This window comes from Bos grunniens, chromosome 27 (genome assembly GCF_055505025.1).
Source record: "Bos grunniens cultivar Pamir isolate PY7600 chromosome 27, Bosgru_T2T1.0, whole genome shotgun sequence".
NCBI classification, from domain to species: domain Eukaryota; kingdom Metazoa; phylum Chordata; class Mammalia; order Artiodactyla; family Bovidae; genus Bos; species Bos grunniens.
The window spans coordinates 24,241,551-24,259,698 of record NC_141191.1 but is presented as its reverse complement, the minus strand read 5'-3'; the positions used below and the strand labels follow the sequence as shown (position 1 = coordinate 24,259,698).

At 36.2% G+C, this 18,148-nt stretch overlaps 1 protein-coding gene across 1 annotated transcript in view; it reads right to left on the bottom strand.

Moving 5' to 3' along the window:
- The window catches only part of SGCZ (sarcoglycan zeta), a 404,913-nt gene extending 388,524 nt beyond the window's left edge, over positions 1–16,389 (bottom strand). Inside the window, exon 1 of the mRNA XM_086380721.1 lies at positions 16,195–16,389. Within this exon, the coding sequence (XP_086236847.1) occupies positions 16,195–16,389 (195 nt within the window). The remainder of the gene's footprint in view (positions 1–16,194) is intronic.
- Positions 16,390–18,148: the final 1,759 nt, after the last annotated feature.

The window sequence follows — 18,148 nt, the reverse complement described above, 5'->3', positions numbered from 1 at the left end:
TACACTAGTACTAACAGAAAATATAAACATATGCTAATTTGACAAGTTTGAAACTGGTAGTTAAAACACTGACAACACCAAATGCTTTTGAAGTCATGGAGCAACAGAAAAGCCCATTCATTGCTGGAGGAAATGCAAAATGGTACATCCACTTCATATAACTATTTGGCATTTCTCACAAATGAAACATTCTTTCCATGTGATAATGCAATCATGCCTTTTGATATTTAACCTAAAGTGTTGAAAGCTTATGTTCACACCAAAATCTGCATGTGGATGTTTACAGGAGCTTTATTCATGATTGCCAAAATCTTGAAGCAAGCCAGTTGTCCTTCAGTAGGTGAATGTATAAATAAACTGTGGTACAAGTTAGTTATTTAGCACTAAAAATAAATAAGTTATCAAGCTATGACACACATGGAGAAAACTTACATGCATTTAACCAAGTTAAAGAAGCTGAAAAGGCTACGTGTTGTATAATTTCAACTACATGACATTCTAGAGAAGATAACACTATGGAGGGTTGCCAGGTTTGGAGACTATGGGCCTTGTGGTGGAGGGGAGATGAGTGAATAGGTGGAGCACAGAGGATTTTTATAGCAGTGAAACTGCTCTGTATGATACAATAATGTTGAATAAATGTCATTATATAATTATCCAGACCCCCAGAATGTATAACATCAAGAGTGAACCCTACTATAAACGATGGATTTTGGGTGATAATGATGTATCAGGTGGCACTAGTGGTAAAGAACTCACCTATCAATGCAGGAGATGTAAAAGATGAGGGTTTGATCCCTGGGCCGGGAAGATCCCCTGGAGAAGGGCACTGCAACCAACTCCAGTATTCTGGCCTGGAGAATCCCATGGATAGAAGAGATTGGTGGGCTACAGTCCATAGTGTCGCAAAGAGTCAGACATGATAAGCAACTTAGAATGCACGCACAGTGTGTCAAGGTAGGTTCACTAATTTTAACACATGTGCCTCTCTGTGGTGATGTTGATGGTGTATATGTGTGGGGTCAGAGGGCATGTGGTAACTCTGTACTTGCTATGAACCTAAAAGTAGTCTAAAAAACCAAGCCTATTTGAAATTCTAAAAACAGATGTTTAGCTGTTGTTTTAATTGCATTTCTTAATATAGCAGTGAAGTGGAGCCCATGCATCATATGAATCTTGATGCACATGTGACTTTCTAATAGAAGGCTCAGACCAGAGTGATGATGGTCAATGAGTTTGGGTCTTAGACATCTAGAGGTCTTGATTATGTCTACGCTCTTCCTCAAAACTTCTAACCTATCTAAAAATGGCTAGTTTATCGGAGAAAAAAAGATATGTGATCCAAGTAAAATGACTGTCAAGTAGGGGATGAGTTAACCTAAACCATCCAAACTACAAGCTGACTAGGATAGTTGACTGCAGACCCATGAGGAAGCCATACCAACATTAGATGATGGAATTGTCTGGTTAATCCACAGATTTCTGAGTTAAATTAATATTGATTATTTCAAACTTCTGGGATTTGTGTCACTACATAACATTCTTGTGGCAATAGATCACTAATGCATTGACTGTTTAAAATGCCTATTAGTATATAAAGAGGTGAGCACGCTTATAATTCAAACAGTGCTCACATTTTTTATTTGTACAAATGGAACAGAAAAGTTACAGCAAGTATCATTACTCTATAGTTCACTACTATTAAATGTTATGAATATGATAGTGAATTAAAAATGTAGCAATGAAAAATAAACCAATATTATCAGATATTAAATAGAAACCTCACCCATTCCAAATTAAGTAGAAAATATTCAATTTCTTGCCCCATAAGGATATATATAGATACAGGGGCTTCCCAGGTGGCTCAGCAGGTAAAAAAATCTGTCTGCCAATTCAGAAAACACAGGAGATGCAGATTCGATTGCTAGGTTGGGAAGATATGAACTTATAAAATTATTGTCAAATAATAGAATATTGCTTACATAGAAAAATTGTATTTTGGTTACACTGACAACAGTTAGAACTGGACATGGAACAACAGATTGGTTCCAAATAGGAAAAGGAGTACATCAAGGCTGTATATTGTCACCATACTTATTTAACATATATGCAGAATACATCATGAGAAGTGCTGGGCTGGATGACGCACAAGCTGGAATCAAGATTGCTGGGAGAAATATCAATAACCTCAGATATGCAGATGACAACACCCTTATGGCAGAAAGTGAAGAACTAAAGAGCCTCTTGATGAAAGTGAAAGAGGAGAGTGAAAATTTTTGCTTAAAGCTCAACATTCAGAAAACTAAGATCATGGCATCTGGTCCCATCACTTCATGGCAAATAGATGGGGAAACAGTGGAAACCGTGGCTGACTTTATTTTTTTGGGGCTCCAAAATCACTGCAGATGATGAACTGCAGACATGAAATTAAAAGACATTTACTCCTTGGAAGAAAAGTTATGACCAGCCTAGACAGCATGTTAAAAAGCAGAGACATTACTTTGCCAACAAAGGTCCATCTAGTCAAGGCTATGATTTTTCCTGTAGTCATGTATGGATGTGAGAGTTGGACTATAAAGAAAGCTGAGGGCTGAAGAATTGATGCTTTTGAACTGTGATGTTGGAAAAGACTCTTGATAGTCCCTTAGACTGCAAGGAGATCCAACCAGTCAGTCCTAAAGGAAATCAGTCCTGAATATTCACTGGAAGGACTGATGCTGAAGCTGAAACTCCAATACTTTGGCCACCTGATGCAAAGAGCTGACTCATTTGAAAAGACCCAGATGCTGGGAAAGATTGAAGGAGGGAGGAGATGGAGACAACAGAGGATGAGATGGTTGGATCGCATCACTGACTCAATGGACATGAGTTTGAGTGAGCTCAGGGAGTTGGTGATGGACAGGTAGGCCTGGTGTGCTGCAGTGCACGGGGTCACAAAGAGTCAGACACGACTGAGCAACTGAACTGAAACTGATGTGTCAATAACATTGACAGTAGAATGATTCATAAGTAGGTAGAGCAAATTTGGCTTGCTGAGTTAGATAAGCAAACATTAAAATATTACTCTGTCACTTTTTAATTATGTGAATTTGGGGAAAGTTTTTTATTTTAAAGTAGAGATAATAATACGAATCTCATAGGAGTGTCATATTATGTAAGATAAACCAAAGCACCCTAACAAACTGTGGCATGAATACTTTCCTTCTTTAGTAACACCAATTTCTGTTTCTTTAAGTACCTAGACAGCATATTGAAAAGCGGAGACATTACTTTGTCAACAAAGGTCCATCTAGTCAAAGCTATGCCTTTTCAGTAGTCATGTATGGATGTGAGTGTTGGACTATAAAGAAAGCTGAATGCCAAATAATTGATGCTTTTGAACTGTGGTGTTGGAGAAGACTCTTGAGAGTTCCTTGGACTGCAAGGAGATCAAACCAGTCGATCCTAAAAGAAATCAGTCCTGAATATTCATTGGAAGGACTGATGCTGAAGCTGAAACTCCAATACTTTGGCCATTGATGCGAAGAACTGACTCATTAGAAAAGACTCCGATGCTGGGAAAGATTGAAGGCAGGAGGAGAAGGGGACGACAGAGCGTGAGATGGTTGGATGGCATCACTGAATTGATGGACATAAGTTTGAGCAAGCTTTGGAAGCTGGAGATGGACAGGAAAGCCTAGTTGCTGCAGTGCATGGGGTTGCAAAGAGTTGAACCTGATGAGCCACTGAACTGAAGTACCTATGTATTTACATATTTTGAATAAATTTATAAGTTTTTCTGGTGCAAATATGAATATTTTGAGGTTTTTGCAGCTCACTAACCAGATCTCTTAGAGAAATATAAAGTGTTAATATCACTTTTAAGTCATCAATCAGGACTGAGGCATATCAGAAAAAACAGAAAAACAGAATTCAATTCATATAAATGCAACTCGCCAGAAGTGAGATTAAAATGCATATTATAGTGGAGATATACAGAGGTTTCAGACATCATTTAAGCAATTTGCATTGCTCCTAGTAATCACACATTTTGGACATTAATGAACATTGAAAATAAACACTTCTTTATAATGAGTGCACATACACATACAATATGTGGGTCACGCTGATATTTAGGTTTTACACTTCCCTCCTCCAACTAAACCTAAAAATATTATCAAGAGATAATCTTGGTCAGTTTATATGAAGACTTTTAACACATGTCCAGTGCTTTTTTAGATTAGTTTAAGTTAACCCCTAGATCAAGACGAAAAAAGGGGATATGAGAAATAACAGAGGCTTAGCCTGTTTTAAAGTTTCTTAAACTCAGAAATACACAAAATTTAAAATAGCAGAAATATGTGATTTGCAAGAGAACAGATATATACAGTAATTCTCCAATGACATTATTCAGTAGAACTTATAAGACAAGTTGAAATAGAGTTGAACACTGTTGAAGCTGTACTTATGAACCATCATGTATACTTTGTGAAGGAAGAAGTCAGCTAGCCCAAAGATGACAGCCATCAGCAGATACAAACAGCTTCTGAAACAGTGTAATTATTTGCAAAGGTGCTTTAATGGTGAATATCTGGAAATATTTAAAACTAAATATCAAATTACTTAGCCAACTAAGTTGCTTATAATAAATTGTACTAGTATATTGTATCAGTAGTATTAATTTATTACACAGTGGTAACATTTTTTGATCTGAGAATGAGTTTACAAACTAACAAGAAGGTCAATAGTGAAATTATTAATAAATTCATATGAATTCCTGCCCAAAAGATGACTTTTATTTAAACAATATGTTTGCTTGGAAATAAGAAATATGACATTACAATTATGCTTTTGAAAATCAAATGGTTGCTTTTCTTCTTACAAAATAGAAAAATATTAACCCTTAAGATAATTAGCACTGTTTCATTTTAAAACTTAAATTTCCCCCTGAATCTCCTACTAAATTAGTCAACTTACGTAGATCATACTATATGCTACTGTTTGTGAAAACAAGCACACATGCACTTATTACCTCAAGTTCAGTGTGGTCTAACATATTTCAGAGTCTGGCTGCAAGTGACCCACATGGGCAAGTGCTTTTATCTTTCTGAACTTCCAGCTTCTCAGTGTAAAAGAGGCAGTGAATGAAAGTTCTTTCCATCTTTATATGCTGTTATACACTCTAGTGAGCTTCCCTGGTGGCTCAGACGGTAAAGCGTCCGCCTCCAATGCAGGAGACCCGGGTTCAATCCCTGGGTCAGGAAGATCCCCTGGAGAAGGAAATGGCACCCCACTCCCATACTCTTGCCTGGAAAATCCCATGGACAGAGAAGCCTGGTAGACTACAGTCCATGGGATCTCAAAGAGTCGGACACGACTGAGTGACTTCAATTCACTTCACTTCACATACACTCTAATAAACATATGAACTAACAAGTCCATACTTTCTATAACTTTTTATTCAATGACTCGTTTTCTCAATTCTTTCTTTTCTCCTGCACAGTGCCTGGCGTTCTAATGTAACTGTATTTAAGTTAGCACATGCTATGCAAAGCTCATGGTTTGCCTTATGTCTCTGTTTTTGTACTTTAATTCACTAAAAGGAATGGCTGCTTGGTACTTGTTTGAACTTGGATTGAAAAAAAAAAAAAAAGGCTACATTTTTCTTTATAAAGGCAAGGAAAGAAAATGTACCACTAGGATAAGACTAAGCATGAAAGACTTCATCTGAGAGGGACAATTTGTCAGAAAATTATGAGGAGGTACAAACAGAGGGTTATAATGGAAGCAGTCCTGCAACATTAACTGTACCATTCACTCTCATAAATTCTGTAATAAATCCACACACACCACATTGAGGGGTGGAACAGACCGGATGGTCTTCCAGCAGGCAGGCTCCCACTGCTGGCACTCCCCCATGGAGTGGTCGTCATGCCACAGAAATTATGCACCCCCCTTCTCCTTGGCTTGGAGTGGGCGCCTTGATTCACATATGGAGGAATTAATTGGGAAAATGGAAATGGCAGCTCAGAAAAGTGGACCAAAGCTATGATCCTAAATCACCTTCAGAATGGTCTTTCATCATGAGCAATTAGTTACTCAGCAAAATATAGTTTAATGAGAGCAAAGACTAGGTTGGAGTCACAGGGATAAAATAACCTTTATGAATATCATTGTCCCTTTTATAAAAGTGCCATTAATAAGCATCATCACTCTATCCAGAAATTAAAACGAACACTTCCTTTGCCAAACTCAAAAGTATAGTCATGTCTGGAACTTACAGAGGGGTTTTCACTGTTCTTATTACTGACTATAAGAGATTAGGTACATTTCCCCCTTAAATTAAAATAGTTCTGGTGATTGAGTATCTTTTGCCTAACAAATTTCAAATGTACTTAAAAAGCAATGATGTCTTACTTATACATCTATTGGTATTGTGTGAATGCACTAAAGTAGACAGGAAAGTAAATTATTAAATGAATAATTTGGAATTAATTTAATTTTAACTGAATTTTGTTAACATTAATGCAATGAACAGTGGCAGAAAGAGCATGAACTTTAAAACTGTAGAACCCAGCTTCTAACCTTGCTCATCAGTGTGGCCTTGGGAAATTTATCTAATTTCCCTTACCTATGGGTCTTCAACTGCCAAAGGGGATATAATATTTACTTTGCAGTGTTGTGAAATTCAGTAAGGTCTGGTCTATAAAGCATATAATCTGGGTGAATACAAATCAGATGCTAAATAAATACAAGCTGCAGGGCATCTCCAACATCACTCTCAGATCTAAAGATTATAGCCTAAGGGTTATAATTAAGGGTGTTACAAAAATAATTCAGAATGCAGTATCAATCAGGTAATCATTTAAAACTCTGAACATTAAAGAAACTCAGAGCATTTAGGATAAAGAACAGAAATCTCACTCTATCATCCAGTCAGTTTTTAAGTGTTATATTTGTCCAAATAGTTCAAAATGAAATTAGCTCACTCTGGAAAATGAGCTCCCTCATTCAGACATGGCTTCCCTGGTGGCCCAGACAGTAAAGAATCTGCCTGCAATGCAGGAGACCCAGATTCTGTCCCTGGGTCAAGAAGATCCCCTGGAGAAGGGAATGGCTACCCACTCCAGTATTCTTGGCTGGAAAATTCCATGGAGAAACGAGCCTGGTGGGCTATAGTTCATGGGGTCACAAAGAGTTGGACACGACTGAGAGACTAACACTTCATTCAGACAGGACAGTAGGGTTTCTTTCAGGTAATGCTAGTTTTCAAACTAAACATCTTGGTGTCATCCAAATCATGATAATGGTTAACAGCTGAACTGTTTCTCTTAAAAGTTTTGGGTAAAGTTTTTATATAACAGCATGAAATTAGAATTTCAAAAGAAGTCTTTATTATCCTTCCATCATGCCAAGGAAATAAAACATTTCTCTGATAAAATGTATACTATAAAATAGCTCATTATGAATAACTAATAAGGCATGGAAATAATGTTTGTCATTGCACATAGCTGGCACTGAGTAGTTACTCTGAGGCTCTATGGTAAACAGTTTTGTATGAGTTCACTCACTACTTCTAATATCTCTGTGGGTTAACACTAATTGACCATTTTGCAGATGAAGAAACGAGTTAGAGAAGTTAAGTGACTCACACAAGACCACCCTTCTAAGCAGTAGTACTGGAGTTAGAATGGGAATCAGGCTGTCTCAAAGCTCATGCTCTTAACCTTTATGCATATCATTAGTAAAAAGAAGATTATAAACACTATTTATTTTTAATACCTGTGTTTTTGGATCCTTTTATGCTTCTAGTACTGTGTTATGCTCAATGTTAATAGAATCATTAACTCAGATAATGTATGGGATAACTGAAGTAAGCATAGCAGAAATATGAGTAATAATTATAATAATGGTGAAGTCTTAGCTGTTACGATATGACAGGCACTTCTGAAGAACTTCCATTATTTTCATTGTTTTGATGTTTACAACAATCTAATAAAAATAACATTTAAATAATTTATTGACTCTAATATAGCTAATCAGCAGCAAAATCAGAATTTGGATGCAAAGGTCTGGTCCCAAGTTCATTGCTTGATGGATGATGAGAGGTGTTTTTGGAAATACCAGCAATCTGAGGTACTTTGCTATTGACACCAGTTTTCTATGGGAAAATATCTTACCAACGTGTGGTAGAGACTCAAGCTATTTCCCTGGTTATATAATAATTGTGATTATAGAAATGAACTCATGTTATGTTCTTAAATTGTTGCATACACAAAGCAGATGGTGATATATCTGTAGGTTTTGAAAGGAATAAAGCTTGGCTATAAAGAGCATGAGCTTCAGAAGTTTTTAAAGTCTGATTCTGAGTCTATTTTTTATAACTACTCTGTGAGAAATGCAAATAAAAACCCACATCCCTGCTTTTGCCCTGTGGACCATTTGAATAAAATTCCTCCCCTTTTCTACTTTCTCCTGTTATTCATCCCTTTCATCTTTTTTCAGTAACTGGAGACTAGTTTATAATCACTGGGGGCTTATTTTGTGTGCTGTATCTTGTATTTTTTAAATAAAAGTAAATTCAGGAAATCACTAATATCCTAAATATGAGACCACGTTGGGTCAACAGATTTCTCTAGAAAAATCTCCATATGCCCTTGATTTCAACTGTTAAATGAAGAGACTTTTAAGGAAGGTGTGTTGATTGTGGTGGGCAGGCTGAGGCTTCATAGTAGGAGGTACCTTCCCAAGAGAGGCTGGAAGTCAGGAAACACAGTTCTCTTTTTCTCACACATGAGGTTCCAATTACTTTTTCTAGAGGGATTGTAATAAGTGATGGCACAGAGGGTCTGCGGTTTGGTGGTAAATTACAAGTACTTGCCAGCCTTAATTACCAAGAGACCTGGCCTCAAGAAAGATGAAGTAGGATAGGGCAGAACTGAGCATTTTACATAAAAAAATCCAAGCTTTTTTTTTTCTTCTTCATGAAAAGAAAAAAAAGACTGAGATTTTACTGTAGTTATTACTGATGGAGTCAGTAAGAGCTAGTAATTGGAACTTCAAAGGACTATCGTTTCACTGAAAAACTATCTTACCTAAGTGCTTTGGGACTCTGGGAGAAAATGTGCTCTGCTTGTCTTCTTATCAGGAGAGGCTGATCAGCTTGACTGAATGACGTGAAAGGACTTGAGCAATGCCATTCTGGTACTAAGTGAGGGTGAAATTTCAGCGGAAAACAAAAAAGACCCGCACATGAAAATCGACATTCAGCAGCATCTGATGCAGTTTTACAGAAAGAACTAGTGGAAAAATCAAGATGTTAAATTTGAGGCTCCCTCTACTGAAAGTGAATCTAGACCTTTAAAAATTATAAGTGGTCAACCAAAATGTATTACCTACTGTGTGCCTGGAGAAGATAAGAGGATAAATGAGATAGTAAGACCTGATTCTGCTCCTTGAGGGATTCCCACATTATGGGACTTTGGGAAAGCCAGTGGAGGAGACAGTACCTATTTAGATGAACCATAATTATATAATGAAAACAACACTACAGAGATAAGATATATGACTAAAAACACACGTATGGATAAATCTGCCAGAAAGGGATACCTAAATTAATAAACAAACCAACTAATAAACAGGATCTACATAAGACAGCTGGCTGTCAGATTTCTGGCTTACGAGGCAGCAGTTTAGCTTAGCTGGCAGCTCTCTGTTATTGTTAAGGAGAACAAGAGAACCACGACATTGTTAATCGGCTATACCCCAATACAAAATTGGTGTTAAAAAATTTAAAAAAGGAGAACAAAAGAAACCCTTATAGGTTTCCAGTGGTGGTATCAACTGATCCCATAACTTTAGGGATAAAATTTGACATTAAAAGCCAATATTTCTAGACATCCACTCGAAACTCTAGAACCTAGAGAAACTCTTGTACACGTGCAATCACACTTATAAATATACAAAAATGTTCTGAGCATCACTGTTTGTGAGAGCAAATTAAACAACAAAAATACTTAGGAAACAACTCAGAAGGAAAATTGGTAAATAAGTCAGTTCTATTAATAATGAAATAAATAATAAATAAATTGTAGGAATAAACATTAACAGGAATAAACCTCACAAATAGATTGTTGACTTAAAAACAATAGTGTTGGAGGTTTACACACATACATGCACTCACATGAACTAAATAAAGTAAGAAAAAAAAACTTGTGGTCCTATATAGATAGAGTTAGGAGATATTGGTAAAGTTTATTTTTCCAGCTAAGGGATGTGGCACAGGTGTTCATTTCAACATTTATTATTGTTATCAATATTACCATTTGTGCCTTATATACACAGTGTATATATTTTGGGGGTAAGAATATATTTTACATTAAATAAATAAAAGTGTTAATAATGGCAGCTGTCTGTACTACTGATGTAGGTAATCAAGTTTGGGCCTGCTTTCCTGGAATATGTTAGATCTTAAGTGCAGGTGCTACCGGGCATCGTTAAACTTGGTATTCGGAATACAAAACTGCTTTTTCAATGTAGAAGTAAATAAAAACCACTGCATAGACTATGAAGCGTTCCCTGTGCTTATGAGACCTGAAGCAACAGGGGTAATTGGTGGTTTTATCTCAATCTTTCCCATGTCAAGGTGGGCCTATGGAAAGGCACAAACCTTAGTGAAATGAAGAGCTAGTAGCCTTTCAGTGCAGGTAACATTAAAGATGGATATTTACCCACAAACACTTATGAAGGGCTAATCATCTGGAAGGCATCATCCTCTGCCTTGGGAATACAGTAGTGGAAAAAAGCATCAAAACCCTAGGCCTCATGGAACTTACATTCCATCCGTGGAGAGGGTAACAGACAATAAACAAGGTCATATAAAAAGAAACCATTTTGTAATAAACACACCAGTGTGAGGATAAACAAGCAGTTAAGAATGAATGAAATGTGGCTATTTCACATTGAAGTTTCACATGTGCATGTGTGCTAAGTCACTTCAGTCGTGTTTGATTCTTTGAGACTCTGTGGACTGCAGCAACCCACTGGGTTGCCATGCCCTCCTTCAGGGGATCTTCCCAGCCCAGCTATGGAACCCATGTCTCTTACGCCTCCTACACTGGCAGGTAGAATCTTTACCACTAGTGCCACCTGGGAAGCCCAGGCTTCATGTAAGTCTATCCATAGGTTCTGGCTAGGAAACAAAATGCATTTAGGATGAGGACACAACTTTTATAAATATAAGAACTGGCTGGATACATGGAGATGAAAAAGTTCATCCCAAAGTAACGGTTCTGTTAGAAAGTGAAATGAAGAAAACTGTGGGAGGAGCAAGTTTTTAGATGGACACACTAACAAATGATGGCATGTTGCAACATACTTTAGCCATCTCAGGTAGACGGCAAATGGCTGTGGATAAAATATCACTTGGTTAATGAGGAAGATAAAGTATGAATAGTCACAAGGGTGAGATGGGGTTATGTGCTGTGTCATTTACTAAAATATTAGAAGGAGCACAGGATTTAAGACTCAGAAAAAATACAGTATTTCATATTTCCCCAAAATTGACCTTAAAGAAATTTAGCTTTAAAAAGTCAGTAAGTGGAAATTTAAATATAGCATTGTATGCAATATCAACTATAGAAAGGTACAATAAAAGAAAAGAATGTATGATAAAAGATAGTGACTCCACAGCCAACAGCCATAAACAGAAAGATATAAAAAGGTCGATCATCTTCTAAATATATACTTTTAAATAGATAATAAATAAAATATTTAAAATGAAAAAAAAGTATGTGGCAACTGAAGAAACCAAAGGGATTGCATAAGAATGTCTCTCACATATTTGCATTTTTAGACATTAAAATACAATATGATCCAGGATCTATCTATCCTTGATGTTTATATGTGTATGTGACTACATGCTCAGTCATGTTTGACTCACTGCAACCCCATGGACTGTAGCCATCAGGCTCCTCTGTCCATGGGATTTCCCAGGCAAGAATACTGGAGTGGGTTGACATTTCCCTCTCTATGTGAATAAGTGTATATATGTGTAAGTATACATGTATTCATGTATATATGTGTGCGTGTGTCTATTTGTGTATTTATGCGTGTGTGTGTGTACTAGAACTTACTGTGGTCTTGATAAATTAATTGATAAATTAGTGTCAGATCCAAAAAAAGGAATTAGGATCCTGTGATTAGAGTTATAGACAGGGAGATTACAACAAGATATCAAGATATCAAATAACAACAAAACTATCCAGTCATTTAATGGGATGGTTTGCTTATCATCCAAAGGAGGGTTTGAGCAGATACTGAGTGACCAGATGGAGGGAATGGTGTAGAGAGAACGCTAGAAACATATGGGTGGTTGAACTAAAAATGTTCCAGGTCCTTTTCTGGGATTTTCTTTCATCCAACATTCATCCCACTCATCATACAAGTCCCTAAGAATTTTTTTTTCCTAATTTATTCAACTAACTGATTGTTTCCATTATTCTCCACATCTGGGTACTCTTGACTTTTCAGTCACAACATTCATGACTTTCCTCTTCATCTTCACCCCGTAAATGGCACTTAACGTTTCCATGCTTCCTTTTGCTGGCTAGTTAATGTGTCTAATCAAATTAAGTTGCAGTTGCATGCCACCAACTTTTACTCAGTACTCTCATGACTAAAAAGGATACTTCATTATTATATTCATTTTCAACTTTCAAATATAGAGCTAATTCACTTACTGTGAACACTTAAACCAAGAAAAGACTATTGCCTGGGCAGAATGCCTGGTTTGATAGGTCTGCTGGATTAGTCCATTATATTGAATCACAAAGACAATAAAAAGCAACCAAACAGCAACAACAAAAGCATATAATTGGGTTAATACTGATCTTCAGAAAATGATGTTTTAAAATCTCTCCCTTCAACTCATGCCTACACTTATCAACTCTCATAGCCAGGAAATTATGGTTTATATCTCTCCTCAGTTTCTCACCCTGTAGTATAAAGTCATTTCCTTTGTCTTGATTCTCTGCAGCTGGGTATCTCAATAGCAAAGTGATATTATTTTCCACAAAATGAGAAACAGAATAAGGTCATATCAACCATAGAGATCATGTGTAACACTGGCCATAATGATGGACTCCAAGATGCATCATAAAACAGGTTGGCAGCTACACTTGCTGTGCTGAAAACACAATATTTTGATAGCAATAGCATGCCCAGTTTGCTCAAATAAAAGATGTTAACAGCCACATATTTTCATGTATTGGATGGCAACAGTTAAAATGAAAGTGAAATACATTTTGTGCAGATCAATAACACTCCCCAAACAACTTACTCACCATTTACTACTTCTTACTATAGTAAGGCAAGTGGTTTTTGGTATTCATGCTAGAAATAGATATAGTCCTAATGTATTAGTGAAAACATTAAATTGATTTTGTTTTACCGATCTAATGCAAGATGATTATAAATTATTTCACTTTTCAAGTACATATAACTTAATCTAATGTATAGTATTCAGGACTGCTAAAATCTGCAATTACTTTAGTAATTTGGATTTTTTCTAAACCATTATGAGTCACTGTATGGATAGAGTATGTTACTTTACAAAAATTATCTTGATACAAGAATTACAACCTTATATTTCCATTTATTTCAGATATACATAAATAGCTTACATAGCTAAAGGAAGGATGGCCTTCTGTTTAGATTATTAAAAATAAAATATGATTTAAGAAACAAGAAGAGAAAGACATGTATAAAATAAAAGCCAAGACTCCTATAGAAATAAACTCCTTTTCATTATCCTAAGGAATATGTTGACATTTACATTTTGGCCAGCTGGGGTTCAAATTAAATAGCTCCATAGGTAACAGAGACGGCCTGTGTGGATCCTGAGGATAGAGATGACTGTTTCAATTATTTTCCTTGAATGGCTTACCAGCCTTGGCCTCAGCATGTGGCAAGGTATTAGGAGGCTGATGCATGAAGCCATGTAATTACTCATTTAAGCCTATTTCCTTAATTAATTTAAACATGCTTCAGGAATGTACATCTCAAAATTCCTGTAGCTTGGTCACTGCATAGAATCAACACTCCCTAAGGTGAGAAAGTTGATCCTATTTTTCATGAACTTTTAAAAGATGTCTTTTAATGGAGAAAAAGAATGCTTAAAACTGTAAGACTTGAAGAAAATTCTACTCTTCCTCTCTTTAAGAAAAATAAACAGTTTTTAAAGAATAATGATGTTGAAGTTGCCATCAGCAACTGGGAGGAGAGAGTGAGATGTATGGAAAGAGTAATATTGAAACTTACATTACCATATGTAAAATAGATAGCCAATGGGGAATTTGCTGTATGGCCCAGGAAACTCAAACAAGGGCTCTGTGTCAATCTAGAGGGGTGGGATGGAGGGAGATGGGAGGGAGTTTCAAAAGGGAGGAGATATATGTATACCTATGGCTGATTCATGTTGAGGTTTGACAGAAAACAACAAAATTCTGTAAAGCAATCATCCTTCAATAAAAAAATAAACTAAAAAAAAAAAAAAAGAGAGAGAGCATAAAAAAATCTGCAGGGTGTATACATTGTCCCTACTGTGTGATATATGAATTGTAAATGAAGCCCAGACATGATTAAGTAAATGTAGGAGAAGAGCTCAGAAGAACAAAAAGACTACAGGTAGAGCTGGTGAGTGTCAAATACTCACAAGGTTTTTTTTTTCCTGGAGGAGGAGGGTGGGTATGGAGATGAGCCAGCTCCTGAGGCAAAATAATAGTTCAAATGTGTTACCAGAGCCTCATAAAGCTGTCATTCTGCTAGTAGCCTCCAACTCCACTTCTAGCCCACCCACAGGCTCACAGGCCTTGATCAGCAACATTGAACTTGCATCCACGTCTAATAAGCAGTTATTTTCTCCAGTGCTAAAACACATTGAATCCTGCCCATCTCTTTGTCTTTCATTTCTTTTCTTGGAGGCACACCTTTCAAAATGTGCACTGTATTGGAAAAAAATGGAAACCTTTGCTCAGCTCTTTTTTCTTCATGAGCATATGCTGTTTTATCATGATTTGCACAGTTCTACTATTTCCTCTTTGGAAGCTTAGGCCACCTGCCCCCAGGCTCCTACTGCACACAGCCGCAGTGCCCTACACTGTGGACAGATGCTGAACTCATTTTCTCTTTTGAGATTCTATTTCTAGTTAGAATTAGGTATTAGTGAAGTCAGAAAGAAACTACTCTTGCTAAATCAATACACAGCAGAGTTTTTATTTTTTTTAAGGCAGCCCCACATAGGAAGATCAGTGAAGTTAAATAGCCAGCTTTACCTGCACCCCTGAGGATGCAGAGTTCTAAAGAATAATAGCAATTTGGTCAGCAAAGAAAGATACCTGCTTGGATGTGAAGATATCTGAAGTCTCTAAGCAAAGGCAGAATGGTTTAAAGGCAGAGTAGAGAAATTTAAGAATTTAGCCAGTAAACATGAAATGGGCTAAACTAGACTTTGTAGAAACAGCTAATTTTGCCTTATCTGCGAAACAGATAAGACATCCTCAGAGGTTTACTGTTCACAGTCAAGACTCAGGCAAAATTCATCTGTGGATTATACAATGGTTTGGCTAATTATTAATTTTCATAAGATAGCAATTTAATTCCTAGTTTATCTTTTATTTACCATAAAAGATGGTATCTGATAAAATAAGATACCATGCTATCTGATAAGGTAAGATTCCCATCTGATGATAATTATAGACATTGTTCCATGCAGCCGAGGAAAATTCCAAGATTTAGATTTGACCATGCAGTATCTTATCTAAAAAGCAAATACAGAGTGGTATATAAAGTATTTCCAAGGAACTTATGATTTACAATATTAGTTTTAATGTGAAATATTTTTTCTAAAAGCAGACTGATTTCTTAGATTCCCAGGTTTAGCAAGCAATTCATGCTGGTCAATTAAAAGTTTTCTAATGTCCTAATAAATCAATATACTATGCTGTCTCATGCTCTACACCCTCCACACTCAAATGGCAGGTAGTAATATATGTGTATTATAATTACATATTGAATGCAGTCATCAAATATATGACAGTCTTCAAAATTCCAAGACAAACTTGTAAAGATTAAGATGAATAACTTTCAATTAACAACTAATAAAGCTGTATCTTCCTTGAACCAAAGCAATGGGTATTAAATCATGGCGGTACTTACCACAGTGAAGTTCATCACTTTCAAAATCCAAATGGTCATGGCTAAGTTAACTATCATGGTAACCAACAGCAGAAGGACAAAGAAGTACAAGCACCTCTTTCGCCATCCATAAATTCCCACCGGGTAAAGTTGTGCATTCTCAGCCCTTGGCAGGTTATTGTGTTGTGTTGCTAGTATGTATTGTTCTCGTGTCATCTGAGAAAAAAAGAAAAGAAGCATTCCAAGATAAAGTCAATGACTTTTTAATCAAAAGGCACAAGATATCTAAGAATAATGGGCAGTGGGTCCTCTGTGAGTAATGAAAATTAATTAATTTGGTTAACACTACAAGGTTGCAAACCCTTCAAATTCTTATCATCAGTTTTGATTTTTGGAGTTATTTAACTACCTGTTATATCTCTAAAATACAAAATTCTAAGATTTTTAACATTCTTAGATACTATATCTCTAAGATACAGTATTTTCAGTGGGATTTGCCCAATCTTAACACTAGCTTGTCTCTCAGGAGTCTGTGGAGATTCTCAGCTCTACTTCCATTTGCCTAAAACCCAGCAACTTTATGTTCAGCTGTGCTACTCTTGGAATAAGTTTCACCATTTCTAGAGTAGACGGAGGCCAACTGTATCACAATGCATTTTTTGGACTTTATCTAAAAACACAGGATATAATTAGCTCAGTGTATGTGCTTTAATAAAAAGTCAGTGTGTTTGGAAAAACCTATGGAGAGAAAATCACTATTATTTAGAATTATATAGATGTGCTCAGTGCTCAGATGCTCAGTTGTGTCTAACTCTTTGTTAACCTATGGTCTGTAGCCCACCAGGCTCATTTGTCCATGGGATTCTCCAGGCAAGAATATTGGAATGGAATGCCAACTCTTCCTCCAGGAGATCTTCCCTGGGAAGATCAAACCCACCTCTCTTATATCTCCTGCATTGGCAGGTGGATTCTTTACCAATAATGCCATTTGGAAAGCAACTATGTAATTAAAACATATTTTTAGAACTTTGTTGATTATTTATTTTGGTTGCATTTTGATGAGTTATCAGTATAAAATTGATCTCTGAAAGAACAAACTGCATATTCATTATCCTGTAACATAACACGCTGATATCAGGAAAAGTCCGTTCTGGAAAATGGGATATGTATTCTTTGGTGGTATACAAATTTAGGTGTTAAATGAATTTTTTCAAAGAGCAAATACATTATTTACTGTCTGATACAACATAAAGAAATGGATAAGAAATGTTAATGCATATGTACTGGGTATACAGTTTTCATAATAATGTGTTCATCACCTGGAGGATGGAAACTTTAATTTTTATAAAATGTGATTTTCTATAGGACAATAGTTGTTCAGCTTTTTTTTTTTCTTTTTTAGGTTTTTCTCAGATTTCTTGTGCATGCAATAAATAATGACTACATCAACAGAAATACTGCTGAATAAATCATACAACAATTAAAAACCACATTAATAATCAAAATTATTGGTTTAGTCCCAAAATATAATGTGAAATTATTAATTTATGATATTTATTGAACCAATCTTATACTAAATAAAATGTTGAACTGTATATTGAGAAATGCAAAAACCTCAAGTTATATGGCTTTTTCCCATTTTCTTTTTATTTTAGAGCTATAATTTCAAATTGCATTAATGCACTGTTACGTATTATCTTTCCAATTTTTTATGAGTGATATATATTAGGCTGGTGCTGCTAAATCACTTTGGTCATGTCCAACTCTTTGTGACCCCATGGACTGTAGCCTGCCAGGCTCCTCCATCCATGGGATTCTTCAGGCAAGAATACTGGAGTGGGTTGCCATTTCCTCCTCCAGGGGATTTTCCCAACCCAGGGATCAAACCCAGCCCTCCTGGATTGCAGGCAGATTCTTTACCACTGTTCCACTCCTGAGTAATATAATAAAAATGGCTTCTTATATTAAATTATCA